At 36.6% G+C, this 19,924-nt stretch overlaps 3 protein-coding genes across 7 annotated transcripts; 2 read left to right on the top strand and 1 right to left on the bottom strand.

Moving 5' to 3' along the window:
- The first annotated feature begins 70 nt into the window (after positions 1-70).
- On the top strand, positions 71-5,983 carry LOX6 (PLAT/LH2 domain-containing lipoxygenase family protein). The gene is made up of 9 exons (XM_016335622.3): positions 71-610; positions 2,789-3,066; positions 3,189-3,426; positions 3,548-3,883; positions 3,973-4,058; positions 4,127-4,234; positions 4,321-4,622; positions 4,720-4,986; positions 5,092-5,983. The coding sequence occupies exons 1-9, from the start codon at positions 202-204 to the stop codon at positions 5,849-5,851; spliced, it is 2,784 nt and encodes a 927-aa protein (XP_016191108.1). The 5' UTR covers positions 71-201; the 3' UTR covers positions 5,852-5,983.
- A 398-nt stretch (positions 5,984-6,381) lies between these two features.
- LOC107632006 (zinc finger CONSTANS-like protein (DUF3537)) lies at positions 6,382-10,338 on the top strand. The gene is made up of 5 exons (XM_088508207.1): positions 6,382-7,213; positions 7,709-8,140; positions 8,583-8,886; positions 9,140-9,553; positions 9,683-10,338. The coding sequence occupies exons 1-4, from the start codon at positions 6,716-6,718 to the stop codon at positions 9,268-9,270; spliced, it is 1,365 nt and encodes a 454-aa protein (XP_088364333.1). The 5' UTR covers positions 6,382-6,715; the 3' UTR covers positions 9,271-9,553; positions 9,683-10,338.
- A 1,461-nt stretch (positions 10,339-11,799) lies between these two features.
- Positions 11,800-18,927, bottom strand: LOC107632007 (Protein kinase superfamily protein). Of its 5 annotated transcripts, XR_015907233.1 has the most exons (11): positions 17,071-18,927; positions 16,379-16,514; positions 16,134-16,222; positions 16,031-16,053; positions 15,836-15,947; positions 15,636-15,742; positions 15,307-15,476; positions 15,124-15,195; positions 14,865-14,940; positions 13,634-13,716; positions 11,800-12,635 (listed from the first exon to the last, which is right to left on the bottom strand). XR_015907233.1 is itself a non-coding variant. In XM_016335624.3 (6 exons), the coding sequence occupies exons 1-6, from the start codon at positions 18,786-18,788 to the stop codon at positions 15,377-15,379; spliced, it is 2,262 nt and encodes a 753-aa protein (XP_016191110.1). In that variant the 5' UTR covers positions 18,789-18,927; the 3' UTR covers positions 14,985-15,376. The 5 variants fall into 5 exon arrangements, 1 of the variants encoding a protein (XP_016191110.1); XR_015907232.1 differs by lacking the exon at positions 16,031-16,053; XR_015907234.1 differs by lacking the exons at positions 11,800-12,635; positions 13,634-13,716; positions 14,865-14,940 and having other exon boundaries at positions 14,985-15,184.
- Positions 18,928-19,924: the final 997 nt, after the last annotated feature.

Genomic DNA, 19,924 nt, shown 5'->3' with positions numbered 1-19,924 from the left:
AACATTGTGCAATGTACTCTGCACTCGACACAGCCGTTCCATAACTCCCAGACGATCAAATCCATTAAATAAACAAGAAAGGACACACGACGACGTCATGTGATGACTATTCAATTCAGTATTAATATAATAAATATCACATAAATCATATGCTCACTATTCTTATTATTGGCTCGTTTCGTCAACTTAACTAAACAGAACATGTTTGTGCTCAATCCTCCTAACTTCTCCAACCTCTCTCATCACAACAATGCCCTCTGCCGCCCATCTCCGCCCTTCTCCGCCTACAGGAGGATTCCTTTACTTCCTTCCCGGCGGAGGCCGGTGGTCAAAGCTGAGATCGGCAGCGGAGGTGCAGGTCAGGGTCAGAGTCAGAGTCAGACAGTAACATCAACTTATTCTTCGTTATTGGAGACGAGCAAAGACAGCAATGGTTCCGTGGTTTCTTCTGGAAGGAGTGATGAGGGGATAGAAGTGAAGGCTGTGATGACAATAAGGAAGAAGATAAAGGAGAATCTCACTGATAAATTGGAGGATCAGTGGGAATACTTCATCAACGGTGTTGGTCAAGGCATTCAGATTCAACTCATCAGTGACCAAATTGACACCGGTAATAGCTTCCTAATTGTGTGCTTATTTAGATCCTAAGCCTAGCTAGCTTTGTTTACAAATTTACAATCCTAAGGTTTTGATTTCATATCTAAATCTTAAAGAATAATTGAACTTATATAAAGAGTAAAACTGGTTCGATCTGCACTCTGCACCAGCTTTTGACAAAGTTATATCTTTACTGCTAATAATAGGCATGTTTTGATTAAGGGGAGTAATAGAATAGGTAAACAATGACCATTTTGAACAATATGAACAACTACCAATCAATTAAAAACACACTACATTTCTAAATTATCATCTAAATCTTAATATTAAAATAACCATCCGTACATCTAGTGAAATGAACATCCGATATATCTATTATTCACATTGTTTAGTATTTTCATTGTCTACCTATATTTTTCCTTTGATTAATTATTCCCAAAATAACACAAGAAACATATATGATAAATAATTAAATATCCATATATTAATGTTAGAGAGAGGGAAGAAAAAGGTGAACTTTCTTTTTTTAACTATCTAATAAGGATTACGTAAAAAAATCATAAAATATAGATGTAAAATAGTATTTGAGAAAGTCTATGAACCAATAATTTTATTAAAATTTAGCTAATATTTAATCAATAAAAAAAGAGTGTGTAATTTCACACCATTAAATATAATTTTATACCATTAAAAATATAAAAAAGTATAAGAAGACAATAATTTTAATATACAATGTGTACAATAGAAGTGAAAAAAGAAATTAAGATCATATGATAATTAATTTAATTAATTTTTAATAATTATTATTTTAAATTCAAATACGGCAGAGTTTCATTTGGGTCATGGCTTAGCTTTATCTAACACTTGTCATTGGTGTCAGAATGGTTCTGAATCCATTTTTCATTGTCTTTGGAAGTGTAAGGCCCACATCGGTTGGAGAGGGGAACGAAGCATGCCTTATAAGGGTGTGGATACCTCTCCCTAGCATGACGCGTTTTGACGAGTGAGTGTGGGGGGCTTTGGCCATCATCCCTATCGTCAAAGGCAAAACCGTGAGGCCTTGTGTGCCAAAGCGGACAATATCGTGCTAGCGGGTGGTCTGGGCTGTTACAGATGGTATCAGAGCCAGAACCCGGATCGATGTGCCAGCGATTTTTAAATTTAGATGGTTATTTAGGGTTTAGATGGTTATTTTTGAAATAACTAAACGAGATTTTTAAATTTAGGATAATTTGTAGAGTAATTTTTATTTTTTATTTTTATTGAGCTAAATAAACAGTCTATTATTTATATTATCAAATTTTTTTATTATTTTTTTAGTAAAATTATAAAAATATTAATGATGACTAATTAATAATTATAAATTACAATACGTGCGGGATTCCTAGCACTGTTGATATTATTTTAGGCAAAAGTTATTTATTTATCATTTCCTATCTTACTTCTTAATAATTTCTAAAGGTTAGTTTTGTTGAGTTCTGAATTGCGTGTGTTGCGTTTATTTATTATTCTATCGTCCACTTGTTAATCGTGATGTGTTTTGTTTATGGATTTTTATTTGGCTTCTACCTTAGACTAGCCACGCGGCATAAGTTTGGATCATTACAGTGCAAAGTTTCAACGGAGAAAATGTTTAATTTATCTTTAGATATGGAAGATGAAATTAAATACTGAATACCATCTATTTTTTTTTTTATTGGAGATGATCCAGTTTCGAAGAAATAAAAAATCAATTAGACATGAGATGATCTATATCTATACACATTATTTGAACTCATGATTGAGAGGTTAAAAAGGGCATTATACTTTTTCCTTCAGCTGACTTAAGGGAAACATACTTTACACTTTTCCAGGCTAATAAAACATTTAAAAAACATGAACTAATTAATTATGTGAAATTCATAAAAGCTTTTCGTTGGTGTTATTTTTCATTCAGAATTTAATGATTGGTTTTAGTAACATATTTCTTCTTTTAAAATAATTTTGTAGATATATTAATTTTTTCAATAAATTTTAAAAGGAAAACAGATAATTATTTTGAGAATGAGAAAAAGAAAACACTAATAAACACAAAAACAGCTTAAAATCTAATATATGGAATAGACAAAAGCAAAAACATTTTCCTTAGATTTCTAAATTTCTTGCCTGTAATAAATGTTCTCATTGATTCTGTTATTATCGTTATTTTCAGTTACAAATTCGAGAAAAAGCGTAGAATCCTACGTCAAAGGGTGGCTACCAAAACCTTCAAAGGTTTCCTACATTGTGGAATACTCTGCTGAGTTGAGAGTGCCAAGTGACTTTGGGAGCCCCGGAGCTCTTCTCATCACCAACCTCCACGCCAAAGAGTTCTACCTCTTGAATGTTGTCATTCATGGATTCAGCGGAGGACCCATTTTCTTCCCAGCCAACACATGGATTCATTCACGAAACGACAACCCCAAAAGCAGAATCATATTCAACAACCAAGTCAGTGACAACATTATTCCTTCAGTCTAATTGATACTTATTAGTGGATGAATGTGGTAATAAAAAAGACATAAATCTAGAGTCTATAACATTATTGTGTTGTGTTTTGTGTTTGTGGATAGACATACTTACCTTGGCAGACACCACCTGGAATCAAAGATCTTAGGCTTGAGGACTTATTAAGCATAAGGGGAACTGGCAAAGGTGAGAGAAAGCAGCATGATAGAATCTATGACTATGCTACCTACAATGACTTAGGCAACCCTGATAAGGACGAGGAACTTGCTAGGCCAGTTCTAGGGGGTCCAGAGAGGCCTTATCCTCGCCGATGTAGATCCGGCAGACCTCACACCGCTTCAGGTATGTAACCGACCCTATCTAGTGGGATAAAATATAGCAGTTGTCATATGAGACATGCAATTTCTCATAGCTTGTCCAATGGAGTGTGCATGATGTTTTGTTGTGTGATGGATGATGTTAGATCCACTATGTGAGAGTAGAATTGAGAAGCCTCACCCTGTGTATGTGCCAAGGGATGAAACTTTTGAAGAAATTAAACAGAACACATTCTCTGCTGGGAGGTTGAAGGCCTTGTTCCACAATCTTATACCTTCAATAGCAGCCACCATGTCCAGATCAGACATTTCTTTCAACTGTTTCTCCGACATCGACAAGCTTTACACGGATGGTGTTGTTTTGAGAGATGAAGAGCAGCAGAGAGGTGGAGTACAAGATCTCTTGCTCGGAAAGGTCATGAATCAAGTCATCAGTGCTGGAGAGCGATTATTGAAATATGAAATCCCTGCTGTAATTAAAAGTATGCTAATGCTAGTGCCTGTAGGCCTCATTACACAAGCTTGTACTTCTCAATACACTCTTTTTTCACTTGTTTGTGTTCTGTTACAGGGGATAGATTTTCTTGGTTGCGGGACAATGAATTTGCAAGGCAAGCCTTAGCTGGGGTCAATCCAGTGAATATTGAGCTGTTGAAGGTTGTTTTCATAACTTTCTTGTATTGTTTACTTTTGGTTTGTTTACTTAATCTCTCTAGTTTCCACAGGAATTTCCTATCCGCAGCAAACTAGATCCTGCTGTGTATGGCCCTCCGGAATCAGCCATCACAAAGGAACTATTAGAGCAAGAACTTGGTGGAATGAGCTTTGAAAAGGTTTGATCTATATTTCATCCACTGTTGTTTGGCATGTTTGTCTTAAACTCAGTTATCTCTAATACCTTTCATTTTTATGTTGATAGGCTATGGAGGAGAAGAGACTATTTATCATTGATTATCATGACATGCTTCTGCCATTCATGAAGAAGATGAACTCCTTGCCTGGGAGGAAAGCTTATGCATCCAGGACTATTCTCTTCTATGCAAAGACTGGTATGCTGTGTCCTATAGCTATTGAGCTTTCACTTCCCCAAACTCCTTCATCTGCGCAAAATAAGCGAGTTTACACACACGGTCATGATGCCACGACACACTGGATTTGGAAGTTAGCAAAAGCTCATGTTTGCTCAAATGATGCTGGCGTCCATCAACTAGTAAATCACTGGTAAGACAATTCATCATGCAGTTTATTTGAGCAAACTTATATGAATTTTCTCACATTTGGCTGAGAGAAAGAATACTTTTGTATTTGTGATGTTCAGGTTAAGGACTCATGCATGCATGGAGCCATATATAATTGCTACTCATAGACAACTGAGCTCAATGCATCCCATTTACAAGCTGCTACACCCTCATATGCGCTATACATTAGAAATCAATGCACTTGCTCGACAAAGTCTAATAAATGGAGGTGGTATAATTGAGGCATCTTTCAGTCCAGGAAAGTATGCCATGGAGCTTAGTTCATCAGCTTACGAAAGCATGTGGCGCTTCGATATGGAGTCATTGCCAGCAGATCTTATTCGGAGGTAACTTTGATCCCAAGGCTTTGAGTTTGAAGCCCCCCAAGCTTTTCAAATCCTCCCCGGCTACATTAACAAGAGATTTCACTAATTTCTTAATTTTCTTTTCAGGGGCATGGCAGAAGAAGACCCTTCAATGCCCTTTGGTCTGAAACTTGTGCTTGATGACTACCCTTATGCCTCAGATGGACTCTTAATCTGGTCTGCTATAAAGGAATGGGTAGAGTCTTATGTTGTACACTTCTACTCAGATCCGAATTCCGTGACATCTGATGTTGAGCTCCAAGCATGGTGGAATGAGATCAAATTCAAGGGTCACTATGACAAAAGGAATGAACCCTGGTGGCCTAAACTGGATACAAAGGAGGACCTGTCAGGTATCCTCACCATAATGATATGGGTTGCTTCAGGTCAACATGCTGCAATAAATTTTGGGCAATACCCTTTTGGAGGGTATGTTCCTAACCGTCCTACCCTAATGAGAAGACTCATTCCTCAAGAGAATGACCCTGAATACAAAAAGTTCATTGAAAATCCTCAGCATGCATTCTTGTCATCACTGCCTACGCAACTCCAAGCTACAAAAGTGATGGCTGTTCAGGACACACTTTCCACACATTCCCCTGATGAAGAGTACTTGGGGCAAGTGAACCCTCTTCACTCTCATTGGATCAATGATCATCAAGTGTTGAAAATGTTCAACAAATTCTCTGCTAGATTGGTGGAGATAGAGGAAATAATCAATGCAAGGAATAAGGAGCCAAAATTGAAAAACAGAACCGGTGCAGGTGTCCCACCCTATGAACTGTTGCTTCCATCGTCAGGTCCAGGTGTAACTGGTCGTGGAATTCCCAACAGCATATCTATATGAATAATTTATAGGGTTGGTTCCCATAATCTTCTGTTGCTTATCATGTCTTATATTGAAAGAAACCGTGTATATGCTATGTATGTAATCAACTAATCATGCATAATTTTTTTATGGATAGTCGAAATTGATGAATCCTTTTATGTGATTGGATGCAACAAAGAAGCAAGTAAGGATATAATACATAAAAAAATAAGAATAAAATCCCAAATTAATTTAAAAAAAAGAAAAAAAAGAACTGCTATACCGATCATCAGATAGCTGTATGTCCTAAAGGGCAACTTGATCCATCGCCCTCAGATAGAGACACTATGCGCATAAATCGCGAAGCCGAAGCATGCACATGCTTGATGCTTCTGTTGTTCTGAACTCATGGTGTGGTCCCCGACTTACCGCTCTCAGACTTGTAAATTCTAATTAAGTAATCACAAGAGAAACCCCAAGTGGGAAAAGGACAACCGGCACCAAATTTAATCGCATCCACACCTATCTCTCACCAAATATATATATTTGGACAGGCATCTGCATTCCCCACGAAAGTTGGGAAAATAATGGATTCGATTTCCCATGTCACCCTCTGCCCAGCCTTTCAGATTAAGAAAATACTCTTAAACAAGCAAACTAGGAATATAATTAACATAAAACATAAACTACCTACCTCCCGGGTCCACCATAAACTACCCAGCTCATCCAACGCTTCATATTACCCACGGAACCCCTCGCCCCATGAACCATGCCACACTGTATCACTACTTCCTTGCTAAAGGGAAAGACAAAAAGGCCTGTCTACAAAATCAAAATCACAAGTATATTAGAGGCTGAGAGAAAACCTGATTTTGTTGTTTTACCTTGACAATAGAAAACGCAATGTCAAACAGCAATCTCCAAATACAAACAGAGGAACCCCCTCCCGCTCATACGCCTCTACTAACTTCCAATTCAAATCAAAACCCTCAAAATCAATGTATTACTAAAAATAGCAACAATAATAATGATGGTAATGAGGAGAGTGAGTTCGATCGAACGCTGGCGAGTTTGGAAGCGCTTCTCACTTTGCTTGGCTTCAACCAGCGAACCGTTTTCAGCTTTGCCGTCTCATGGACCGTCTTCGCGGTGGTTGGCACCACGATGCCGCTGGTGGCGCTGGCTCTTTCCGAGTGCTCTGACGGCCGCAGCCACTGCGAGAAATACCAGGTTCCGGCATTCGAGATGGCGATCGTGGCGTTCCAGGCGTGCCTTGCTGCCGTCTCACTGCTGTGCCTCTCGCACAACCTGAGGAAGTACGGCGTCAGGAGGTTCCTCTTCGTTGACCGCCACAGCGGACAGTTGCATTGCTTTCACCGCGATTACGTCAACCAGATTCAGGTGAGGGAACCTTCCAGATTCTTGCTTAAGGATTTTATTTCAATTTGATTTTCATGTGCGAGGGGATTGGTAAATCAACGTTGAATTAATAAGTTTCATTCTATGCTCTACTATCTAAGGTGATTAAACCCTCATTTTTTCACTTCAATTATATTTGGTTAAGTTTTTATATGTTGTTGTGGTTGCTCTGTTTCCGATCTGAGGCTAGTGTAGTGTGTGCAGCGATCGATGGTGTTGAGAGTATGATTGGCGTTATTTTATAGAAAATATTTTACTATTTTAGTATTTTATGCTTCTCACTGTAAGCCATAACTTGCTCTGTTTTGTTCGCATGCACTTCAATGCCCTTGCAATGATTTTACAGTTTTAGGTTATCTTAAAGTGCAAAAAATTTACACTGTCTTCATTAAATTGCTCTCTGACTATTTAAACATACCTAGAAGGAGTTCTACTTCTGGGAGTGCTGATTTCCCCCCTTCAATTTTCTATTCTCAGGGATCTTTGCGTTTGCTCATTATATGGATGTTGCCGTGCTTCTTTGTGAAGACAGCGCGAGAAATCATTCGCATTTCAAATGTGCAGCATGAGTCCTGGATACTCTCAGTTGCTATTTTCTTTGCTTTGATTATATCTTGGACTTATGTGAGTGCAGTCTCTTTGTCGGCTACTATTATGTTTCACTTGGTCTGCAATTTGCAAGTTATCCACTTTGATGATTATGGGAAACTCTTGCAAAGGGAGAGTGACGTTCTAGTTTTCATGGAGGAGCACATTCGGTTGCGCTATCATCTCTCCAAGATAAGCCATAGGTTCAGAATATATCTTCTTCTACAGTTCTTGGTTGTCACAGCAAGCCAATTTGTCACTCTATTGCAGGTTACGGGATACGGTGGCATGCTCACTTTCTTAAATGGTGGAGATTTTGCTGTAAGTTCAATTCTTTGTCTTTGGAGTTTATGCATTTAGATTGATGGATCTTTCATGTTATCAGTCTTTCATTTGGCATAGAATGGGATGAGATGGAATCATGGAACAAAAATCCCATGCCATTTTCCAATATCAAAGAATGGAATAATTAATTTCTCACTCCCTTAGTTTGAATATTGTTGAAGGGGGAAATGGGAAAATTTGAAGTTATTCACTCAAATTCCATTCCATTTCCAGAAATTCGACGATGAAAGAATGGGGGATGGAATGCAATGCAATGCCCTACCATTACATTCTATTATTACCTCAAAAACTCAAAAGATGCAGTTAGTCATTTCATTATATTCCACCCCATTCCGCCTTTTAACAGCTATCTGAAAACCAAATGGCTCTAAGTTACATTATTTATGTTTGCTTTCCCGTTTACTGGGCTTTCTTTTAGGTATCTACACTTGTTCAAGTTGTTGGCATCATTATTTGTCTGCATGCGGCAACAAGAATATCTCACAGAGCTCAGGGTGTTGTTTCACTAGCAAGCAGGTGGCATGCACTGTTGACATGCTCTTCTGATGCATCTCAACTAAGAAGCTCTGCCAGTACAGGGAGCTTGGAGGCTGTAAACCATTTAAACTCGATACAATTAGACTATTCTGAGAGTGATTTGGAGTCAATGGATTATGCTGGAATGCCTACGAATACCCAGTTGGCTTCCTATATGTCCTCACACCACAAGAGGCAAGCCTTTGGTACGTAATTCAACCACATTCTGTCTGTGAACGTTTGAATTTACTAGATTTAGTCCTAAGAAGTTTTCTTGTTTGATGAATCATGAACGTATCATTAGTCTGACTTCATTTACCTCCATATTGATCTTTCATCTTAATGAGACTTGCCCTGTGGAACCCACTTCTGGAGTTCTGGTTGGAATAGTTATGCAAACTGCTAGCATGTTTTATATATACTGGGATATCATGCTCATTCATTCCTTTGAATATGCAGTGATGTACTTGCAAACTAATCCTGGAGGAATCACTATATTTGGATGGACAGTTGATCGGTCCCTTGTCAACACAATTTTTTTCCTTGAATTAAGTCTAGTTACCTTTGTTCTCAGCAAGACAATAATTTAAGGAGGAAAAGAAGATTGCAAGCAGACACCAAGAACAAGAAGAAACCTTCTAAATTTAGTTCTTCTGGCTTAGCGTTATCATTTTGCTGGAAAATGGCCACAAATAGCCATAACTTTTTCTGGCGACTGATGTTAATAACTTTGCTCAAGCCATGCCAGCACGTAACACGGACACGGCAGCGAACCATGCATGAAGGTAGAAAGGTAGGGACCAAGTTATATCTGTCAATCTATGGAACTGAGCTCTGTGACGTTTCTGTTCAAGGTGCTTTGCTTCTACCCAAGTAAGTCATGTCTCCAGAATTCTGTTCATGATTTTCATTCCTCTCATCAGTCATTCATGTTCTTCACCATCAGTGGTCTTGGGATTTTTCATGGTGCAAGCTAACGACTCTCCCTGAATTTATTCTCAGCTTTGAAGATTGATGGGGGGTTTCATCTAACGACTTGAGCTCCAATTCTCCAGAGCAGCAGTATTAATATTGTCCTAATACGTAATCAAAGTTGCATATCTATCATAAAACTGGAATAATTTGAGAAACTGATCATGCCTACTTTTGTGTTGAAGATTTCAGTCTCAGAAGAACAGGCATGTTTAAGAGCGTGCGTGCAGTTGAGTTCGAAAGAAGTAGAATGCATCTAATTAAGGCTTAGTCTTTTTTTTTTTTTTTTTTGGGGTCAAATGGATTAGACAACCCTCAATCCTAGGCATTATCCACTCACCCACACCATACTCACTCACAATATTAAGGGTTCTATCACTACTTGGCATCAGCCAAGTTTTGAACCCATGTGACTCATTGCAAGGCATAGGAGATGACTACTAGACGAAGGCTTAGTTTGAATTATGTGAATAGGATTCCCCACCCAACCTAGTGGAAACTTTCCTGTTTGCTGAAATGAGAAAGTTGAACAAAGACCTGAGAAGTTAGATGATGTACATATCTCAGTTTTTTTCTCGAAGAATTTCCACCCTTTTCTTCACTTTTTTTTTTCGCATGTTGAAGTGCACGTGCCATGTGTTTATTAAGTTATTTACTAAGAACAAAAAGGTTGCTTTCTTCCGTGATCCATACGCACTTCAAGAGCTCAGTGTGCTAATATTTAAATCTCAATAAACGGTGTTGTAACTAAATAAATGAAAAATATATATTATACTATTTTTTGTATAGATCTCTTTTGTATCAATTTTTTTATAATATAAAAGACAATTTTATCTATTCAAAATTCTTATTAATAATTTTTAATACCAAAATTAAAGTATAAAAACATATATACAATAATATATATAATATTCTTCGAACTATATACCAATTTGGTTCCAAAATTTAGAGTTTAGACTATTAAAGTTTCAATGAACGGCTTGGATTAATATTTTTCTAGAGAAAAAATTTTAAAAAGTCTCACAATTACTTCAAAAAACAATAAAGCTCCTAATAAAAATATTTTTTCGACCTCTGATCTTTACTTCTATGAAACTGATTAGCTCTTTTATCAATATTTTTTCTGTATTAACAGAATAAGTTTACATATTAAACTGTTGATTTATCCATTAAGAACTAATTAGGATTGACAAATTTTTTTGTCGAGAGTTTTGTTGTCTTTTAAAAATAATTGTCAAAGCCATTTAGTTTTTTATTTTTTTATTACCTATTTCAAATACATTAGTTAAATTTATTGTGTAAAACTAAGAAATATTAGTAATTTTCAAATTATTTTTACTTATAAAAATTAAATGAAAGATATATTAATGATTAACATATCACATAAGTATGTTCTAAAAAAAAATCATTGACAAAAGAGTTAACTAGTCTTATAAAATTAAATATCAAACACCGAAAAGAGTTTTTTTTTTTTTTTATCAAATATCTTGTAGTCCTTCAAACAAATTATAGATTTGAGATAAGCATTCACTCTATTTTTCTACCACAAATAATTCTACAATTTGCGAGAATACATTTAGCAAAAACAAATTTGCAATGACACAATTCGCTGCGAAACCTATGTAGTATTTCAGCACGAAAAACCCTTGATGTTAAGATGAATTCAATAAGAAAATAACTTAAACTTCAATTCAAAGTTTCAAACCGTTTACTTCATTTCCCAATGGCGCGCTTATCCAATTGGATTTGGATCCTCTAAAGTTTGAATTTTACTTTAGAGAGTAAAATGTGATCTTCTCCCCTTAAATAGTTTCTCTTTTATATTTATTATTGGTCCCACCTATAAAATCAATGGTGAATCACACTTTACTCTCTAAAGTAAAATCAAACTTTAGAAAATCCAAATCCATTGATTTGTGGGTTGCCATTGTTGATAAAGGTGGAGGTAAGATGATGGTTTGACAAAGTAGTGTGATGCTGAAGAAGATATTTGTAATTTTATAATAAAAAGTAAGAACAATGTAATAATTTTATAAAAATTTAATGATTGAGTACATAAATTAACTGTTAATTATACGTTGGGATCAATTTGTCAAACCGAATATATATTTGGGGTTCATTTTGTCGAAAGAAAATGTTAAACTCTATTTTGTCAAAGTGACTATTTGCTCGTGTTATCTTATATCTCAGTTAAAGATGCCAGCACCTTAGAGTATAGAGTTGGGGAACAAAAACTATAAGTGTTCAAAAGATAAAATAATTCAGTTACTCTACAAATATTTGCATTTCCTCCTTTTTTTTTTAATACACCCTTTATTTGTGCTTCCCCATAATTCATTAGCTCCTTCAGTCCACACGTGTGCTCGTTGACACCCTTCCTTTCGTCGATTGACATGCATAGTATATGCAAAAAGCATAAAACCGTCATGGACTCCGAAATAGAAAATTGAACACAGATAAAGCAGTTAAGAGAAGAGACAACAGAACTCATCGATATGCTGAACAGCCTCTGCAAGCATCATCACCACCACAACAATTTGGCAATGTTCAGGGCACCGCTATTTGGATTGACGAGTAACGTGGTTATATCCTAACCCAACTCTCAAAGTCAGATGCAGGAAAGCACACGGGAGAATGTGCAAAGCAAATATCGACAGTCTAATTCTGCAAGATACAACAAACTCAACAGAACTACCAAGTCCATTTTAATTATCCAACTCCAAAAGTCCTAAATATAATTTAACAGTTCTCATCTTCTATCAAATGTGATCCCATATTCCCATATGACTATATATCTCAATGCCCAAAGATCACTTGAGTAAAAAATAATTGAACATTCTAACGTACAGCACCTGCTTAATGGCAACGGTAAGAAGAGTAACAAAAGGCTACACAGCTCTTGCTTACTAAATCTTGGATCCAGTTAATGGTGTTGAGTGGGAAGTGGATGCTTTGCAACTCCAAGCAAACCCATCTCTCCCAGCTGTACCAATTAATAGAATTATAAATTATTCAATAGTGAGCATTATAAAAATGCATCAATATTTGCAAACTCAACAAGGGAAGCAACCTTAGCCCATATTAGGTTAAACCCACAAGATCAAGGTGGTGGTAATAAAAAGTTACTTGGTTTTTACACATCTACAACACCTGTATATTCAAACTAAAATATTTTAATTCTACCACAGCAAATGCACAGAAGCTGCTACAGATGTTGAGTGCTTTAAGGGGTAAAAAGTAACCTGAACAAGAGAAAAAAAAATCACAGCTAACATGACAACAATCATTTTATTCAACTTTGCATGCAAGTCTCAGTTTAATCACCAAAAATTAGGCACATCACAAAAAGGAGAAAGGTATAAGGCTCCAAGTGATTTGCAATCAAGAGCACACGTATGGATGGACTCTTGGACAGGAATTATTTTAAAACTCTAGAACATGGCCAGAAACATGAGTCCGAAAGACCGAAACCTAACTAGAGTGTTGCAAATTAATAATATGATAATGATAATGATATAATGATCAGCCACTTGTATGACCCTAGGTATGGATTATAATGTGGCTGAAACAAACTGCTGAATCAGATGAACGATCTACCTACTGACAGAGCCCCAAGGAGTGACATTCTAAATTTGACCAAGGTCAGTTTTCACCGAAATACTGAGGTTAATTCTCACCACCGTTACCCTTGGGGAGGTAGATGACTTCCCCAGGAAAACACAGTTAGGAGTTAGGACTTAGGATATGCCCTCGAAGCTAAGTTATTTATTTAATAATGCACCTGATCATGAATGCTAAAAGAAAACATAACAGCAAACAAGAATCATAATCTATCCCACATAAATTTATGGAGAAGACAAATATATACATATAAGAAAGAATTACTATAGCACGGATAAGAAATGTAAATATGATCTTAAAATCCACAGGGATAAAAGAACATCGGAAACACATTATAACAAACCAAGGGCCGCATTGTACCTCTAGAGAGCCTGAAGCAACAACTAAGTGAGTTTTATACTTTAGGATACACTGCTAACGTCCTCAACATGCTTGCTTTGATACTGCAGTGACATTTGCAGACAAATGTCATAAAAGAATTCTTGTATTTGTCAAAACTTCAATCTTCAGATGATGAATATATATATAGAAGTGGCACGTTATATAATTCCTTCTCTTTTGCTTTTGAGATGGGTTTTAGGCTTGTGTTTTACAAAGACACCAGTCTATTGATGGTAACAAAGCTAAAAGTGGATAGCACATTTTTTCTTGTCATGGAGAAGAAAAATGTTAGTAGAACACTGCGTTAAAAATAAAATTTGGAAAGAAAAACTCAAAAATACACTACCAAATGGATTGGAAATGAAAAATAAAAATAAATGAAGCAACAAATTCAAGGAAACTAGAAATAGTTCATTTTGACAATTTGACCACAATACACCCGGCATTATAAAATTATTAAAAAAAAAGTGGCAATATCATCAGATAGTAATCGTATTTTTCAGATCATTAAGTGCACAAAAAAGCTTACACATGTTGGTGCAACGGATATCAAATATTAATAGTTATTACATTAAGCGCGAGAGAGGAATTTGACATCCAGCACTTTGTGTGTGTGTGTGTTCACAATCTAGAGCCCAAATAAAAAACCAACGGCAAATAGCCCATAAAATGAAAAAAACACTAGGTCAACAATGTTATACCGTCAGCCTACATTAATTTACACAAGTTCCACCATTCTTGGAAATTCATTTCAGTTCAACATAATACCCTTCCAGCAGTACTCATGACTTCAGAAATATTTCTTTTGGGAGAAAGAAAAAATGAAAGCGTAATTCCTTGGAAGAGCTAGTACTAGAGCTCTGAGAACAAGAAATTGATCATGTCTACAAATTATTATTAAAAAAATCCATGACAAATCATGCCTTCCAAAAATAAATCTCAATTAAAGACTTCCTATACAAGAACAAGAATTTGTGCATGAACTAGTATTATGAAAACAATTTACCCATCTAATTGACCCTGCCTACATCCCTACAAGTTTTTTTTTAAAAAAAGAAAAAAGAAATGATAATCAAAATACAAAACTAATTAACAGGCATTAAGCATCAGTCTAAGCTATCATGATACATTTGTCTCTAGAATCTAGACATTATCTCTCACAACATTATCCTCATTCCTTAATATCCAAGATATCAAAGGAATGAATTACCTTTTAAGGCACTAAGTCACTGTCAATTTCTTCAATGAAATGCACAGAAAGCCATCATCCACTTCACACCAACCGCCTCTTGCAAACACAATGTGAATATTAAAAGGAAGGAACTAATAGTTGATAGAAAATCCATACTATTTTAATACTCAAAATCAGATAAAATTTGTTTACAACAATATGCCAATGGAAATATGTTACATAACAAGTTTCAGCAGACATTGACTATTCCTATTTTCAGAAGGCAATTATGCCACACCTTAAGCTGAAAGCAGCGTCCCAGATGCATTTGTATATAATGACCAAGCATGAAGGTTAACCTGAATTTAATCTGGCAAAATGAATAAATCTCTTCACAACCCAACAAATCCCTGCTAAAAAACAGCACAAGTGATCGTCTAACAAACAATGGTTGCAACTTCCTTTCAGTTCATACTCTCACCTCATACATGCAAACATTTCAGTGGTGTGAGTTAGAATGATTGTTGTGACAAGTTTAGAGTTCACGATTACTAGCCAAAAATTCCACCTGTGCCTGATTCACCCTGCTGCAACTCCTTACGGCGCTGCTCCTCTAAAGGATCCGGACTCTTTAATACTCTCCGCATCCGCCTGTTTGCATCATAAAGCATAGGCATCAAATGAATGATGATTATGAATGGTAACCAAAACTTGACAAGGATTTTACAGTAACTGGAATTGCCTACTATGATCATCTTTGGGGCAGCCACAATAAAATTGCAAAACTAGTTTCTTATGAGGGCAAAATACCTGTCTTGAGCATGTTGAGCAGGAAAGGTTGGCATAAATTCTTTGCTCTTGGGAAGAGGAACTTCATGGAACCATTCATGATTGAGAGCAGCTTCAGCCGTGATCCGCTGTACATAAAAACAGGTTTTTTGTTCATGTTTTATAATACTTTAGAAACAATGTGATTGTCAGATTAACTCGAGCATCTCATGCAACGTTACCTTTTCAGGGTCATAAGTAAGAAGCTTGTTCAACAAATCAAATCCAGCATCAGAAAGGACTGGGGAACCAGTGAACGAAGTGGCAGGAAACTTTTTGCGCAGGAGGTTATACCTGAAAGGCATAGTCCAATTGTCAATACAAACCAGAAAGTTCAGAAATAGGACAAATCACCAAGAGAGGCCAGATAGCCAGACCAGAACCACCCAAAGTTGGAAGCCTGGGAAAACAGTGACAAAACATAAGAACAGTGTAATCAAACAAACAATGTCTTAAATAAAGGAAATAAAAAGTACTCACTGGTGCTTAACAAAATTGACCTTGACTCCAGGTAATTTTGAAAACCCAGGCCAAATTGTTTCGTTTGGTGTGCCAAGAATCTTAAAAATCTGCTCAAAAAGGGAGACAAAATATCATTGGACTAGCAACCACGGACTAGCAACCACATTTAGGGCCAAGTTAAAAAGGGATAAGAAGTTAAAAGGATAGAAAAATACAAGAGTAAGAATGACCTGCTACATTAGAAAATGACATCTAATATATACCTTATCAAGCTGATCAAATTCTGTTTTCCCATTGAATAGTGGTTCTTTGGACAAAAGTTCCGCCATGATACAACCTAGAGACCACATGTCAATGGCTGTTGAATATTGTTTTGACCCTAGAAGAAGTTCAGGTGCCCTGTGAAACAGATACACAACCATCAATACAATGATGTCTTATCACTGCAAGCAAATGAAGCAAGACTCGTGTTAAAATCCAATTGTAAATAAAGGTAAAAAGGGCAGCCCGGTCGCACCCAAAGGGCATAATGTATGCAACCTAACCCGATAATTACATCAGTGGCTGTTTCCACGGCTTGAACCCGTGACCTTGAGGAAAGGTCACACGGAGACAAATCAATTGTAAATAAGGTAAATGCAAATTATTCTAACTAGTAAGATGATGGATGTCCTCACCAAAAGCATTGCTATCAAATAAAAAGGATAATACGTCCACCTAAATGGGAGAAGACAACATAATAAACATCAAGTTTACAAAATCAACAAATAATGATTATGGCATAATAGCCTGAAACAACAATGAAGTACAATTTCAATGCTCTATACATTACAGCATACATGTAAGTTCACCCAAAAAACAACTAAGACGAATAGGGTAACATAAATTAGCCTATGCAAAGGGAAGAAAGAAAATATAGAAACAAGTGAAACAATGACAAGCAAATCACACTCACCTGTACCAAAGAGTAACCACGAGATGTGTGTATGGTTTCAATGGACTCCCATACTGTCGAGCCAAACCAAAATCACATATCTTTAGTTCACCTCTATTATTCAAAAGGAGGTTAGAAGTTTTTAAATCCCTATGAAGCACCCAATTATCGTGAAGATACTTAACACCTTCTAAAAGCTGGATCATTAAGCACTTTACTTCACTCTGGCTAAATGGTTGCTTCATTGCTTCCATCAGACCTTTAAGATCATGCTCCATGTATTCCATAACCATGAAAATACTATCAAGGCTACTCCCTACCACTACTTCCTTAACATCAACTATGGATGGGTGGTGGAAAGAAAGAAGAATGTTTATTTCCCTAAGTGAAGTCAGTGGGAATCCTTCTCTTTCCTTCTCCATCTTGACTTTCTTCAATGCTACAATTTCTCCAGTCTTCTTATCTCTGGCCCTATATACAACACCGTAAGTTCCTTCATCTATCTTGTTAAGTCTCTCAAACTCATCAACACTTCTACAACCCTGAAGCATGTTGACCATTCTTTGTGGTGGCGCTGGAGGTTCTGGAGTCTCCCTCCTATCATCCTCGTCCTCAGAATCCGTCTCAGAATGATTAATACTAGTATCACTTTTTCCACCTTGAGCATCAATCTCCATGTAGTCATCCTTCTCCGACGCAGTTCCGGGATGATCATCCCCACTGGACGTTCTCCCATGGCTACCTCGTTCATCAGATTCAGATGATTTAGCTCTGCCACCATCAAATCCTTCTTTTTTAGCTTCCACTGGGCTTAATAGTTTGTTCCGTAGTTTTGTATCCAATAACTCAGGAGACAGCCTCCTCTTCCTCCTAGGCAATTCTTCATCATCGATGATTTCACCCTCATCACCGGGAGAGTTATCTACAGCTGCCCATCTCGAAGATGATATATTATGACTAGGAACATAATCCTCACCTTCTTGTTGCTCAGCTTCACGATCATTATGCCAAGCCTGTTTTGGAGACATGGAATGCGATCCTGGAGAAGGCATAGTGGCCCTAGTAGCTTCCGGTAATTCAACATCCTTAGTTTCACTCTTTTTAACAGGATGTATCTCAACTCCACCATATGGAACATTAGGTGACCGCACAAATGATTTTGGCAGTGGAGGCGGAGGTGGAAGAGCAGTCACTGGAGCAGTGGAAACCTTAGATTTAGTTTTAGATGGCTCGCTCACTTCCTTGTCATCCTGATCCCACACAATCGGTGAAAACTTCCTTTTCTTCTCTGGTGGGGGCGGGGATCGAGTCCTATTATGTTCAACATTCGCAACCTCGCTGTCTTTCATCATTGACTCTGGTTCAATAGCACCATCAGACCCACTCTCACTGGAAAGTTCACCAGGCTCCCTATCCATGGTCTTGGCAGAAAAGCCACACCGTCGGGGCCCAAGCCCGCCACCATCACTACCACCACCTCCGCTGCTGCCAGAATCACTCCTACTAGAAGATGACCGGTGACCGCCATTGGAAGCTTCTCTCTCCCTAATATCCTTCTGCCTAACCCTAATCCTATCTCTTGCATCCCTGCTCCCACCCCTCACAACGTCACGGCCTCCATTCCTAACCCGATCGTAATCTTCCTTCGAATTCGCGAAACCGCGCCTTGAAACATCCAAATTCGACTCACGGTCCCTAAACTCGTTGTCACGATAGCCGCCATGCCTACCAGCCGCCATATACAAACTATAAATCCAACTAAGAAAAATACCTAATCCCCTCCAATACCAACAGAAGCTTTTTTTTGTGTATTTTATAGAACCCTAAACCCAATACGAAAACGAATCCCCAAATCTCAGATTCGAAGAAAACAAGCACAAACCCTAGACACGAATGAAGTAAGATCCGACGACAATTCGATAACGAATAACAAAGTAAACGAGAGATACGATGGCTAGAAACGAAAATAGGAGGGTACAGAGGGGATTAGAAACGAAACCCTAGAAATTAAGGACGGTCAAAATTGAAAGAGCAAAAGGGGGAAATTAAACGGCAGAAGAATTGATGATAGAGAATTTAAGGGGCTTACCGATAACGAATTTGATATATTGAAAGGGAAATAGCGAACCGATAGATCAACGCGATGACAAGAAGAAAAAAGGAGGAGGGAGAAAAAGAAACACAAAAAAAAAGGGGAAAAAAATAGCGCGACGGTATGGGGAGGAGGAAAAAGAACACAATGAACGAAAGAGTGTAAAGACGTGCTTGATTTGCCTCAATTCGATAGCAACTACATTTAATTGACAAAACGAAGATCTTTCTTTCTTTCATTCATCATTTAACTCCTAAAATTTTTTTAATATTATAATTTTAAATAATTTAATTAATTTTATAAAAATTTGTCTCAAATCAAACAATTTTAGGATTTAAATTTAATTATAATTTTATATTTTATGTATTTAATTTATTTTTTAATTTTAAATTAGGTGATTGATTAAATAAATAACTTTGTTTACGGATAATATCTTTATTCTCTATCTTACAATATCTTTGTTAAAACATGGGAAATGAAAAAAAAAATTATTTATAAAAATAATAATTTAAATATTAATATATATTTTATTAAATTTATCGAATTATTTAAAAATCTATTATAAATTAATATATATATATATATATATATATATATATATATATATATTTTAAACTTCTCACACCTATTTAAAGTTTAAACAGATGCCCCCAATTGACTAAACGACAGATAATTTTTTTAGACTATTGTTTTATTGTTAATAAATAAAATATCCGCATTCAACATAAAAAAAAAAAACCGTTTTCTTTTTCTTCGATTGTAATAAAATATTTTTTTAATTTA

Source organism: Arachis ipaensis, chromosome B3 (genome assembly GCF_059453495.1).
Source record: "Arachis ipaensis isolate K30076 ecotype BB chromosome B3, ASM5945349v1, whole genome shotgun sequence".
NCBI lineage: Eukaryota > Viridiplantae > Streptophyta > Magnoliopsida > Fabales > Fabaceae > Arachis > Arachis ipaensis.
Note: the sequence above shows the minus strand (reverse complement) of the source record. Positions and strands in the feature narration are given on the sequence as shown.

Coding starts and splice junctions, on each gene's coding strand:
- LOC107632006 (XM_088508207.1), top strand. CDS start 6,716: ATGTCAAACAGCAATCTCCAAATACAAACAGAGGAACCCCCTCCCGCT. Junction 8,141..8,582: donor TAAATGGTGGAGATTTTGCT/GTAAGTTCAATT, acceptor GCTTTCTTTTAG/GTATCTACACTTGTTCAAGT. Junction 8,887..9,139: donor CCACAAGAGGCAAGCCTTTG/GTACGTAATTCA, acceptor TTGAATATGCAG/TGATGTACTTGCAAACTAAT.
- LOC107632007 (XM_016335624.3), bottom strand. CDS start 18,788: ATGGCGGCTGGTAGGCATGGCGGCTATCGTGACAACGAGTTTAGGGAC. Junction 15,743..15,835: donor TTACTTATGACCCTGAAAAG/GTAACGTTGCAT, acceptor TTTTATGTACAG/CGGATCACGGCTGAAGCTGC. Junction 15,477..15,635: donor GCTCAACATGCTCAAGACAG/GTATTTTGCCCT, acceptor TGATGCAAACAG/GCGGATGCGGAGAGTATTAA.
- LOX6 (XM_016335622.3), top strand. CDS start 202: ATGTTTGTGCTCAATCCTCCTAACTTCTCCAACCTCTCTCATCACAAC. Junction 3,427..3,547: donor CAGACCTCACACCGCTTCAG/GTATGTAACCGA, acceptor GGATGATGTTAG/ATCCACTATGTGAGAGTAGA. Junction 4,059..4,126: donor TGAATATTGAGCTGTTGAAG/GTTGTTTTCATA, acceptor TAGTTTCCACAG/GAATTTCCTATCCGCAGCAA.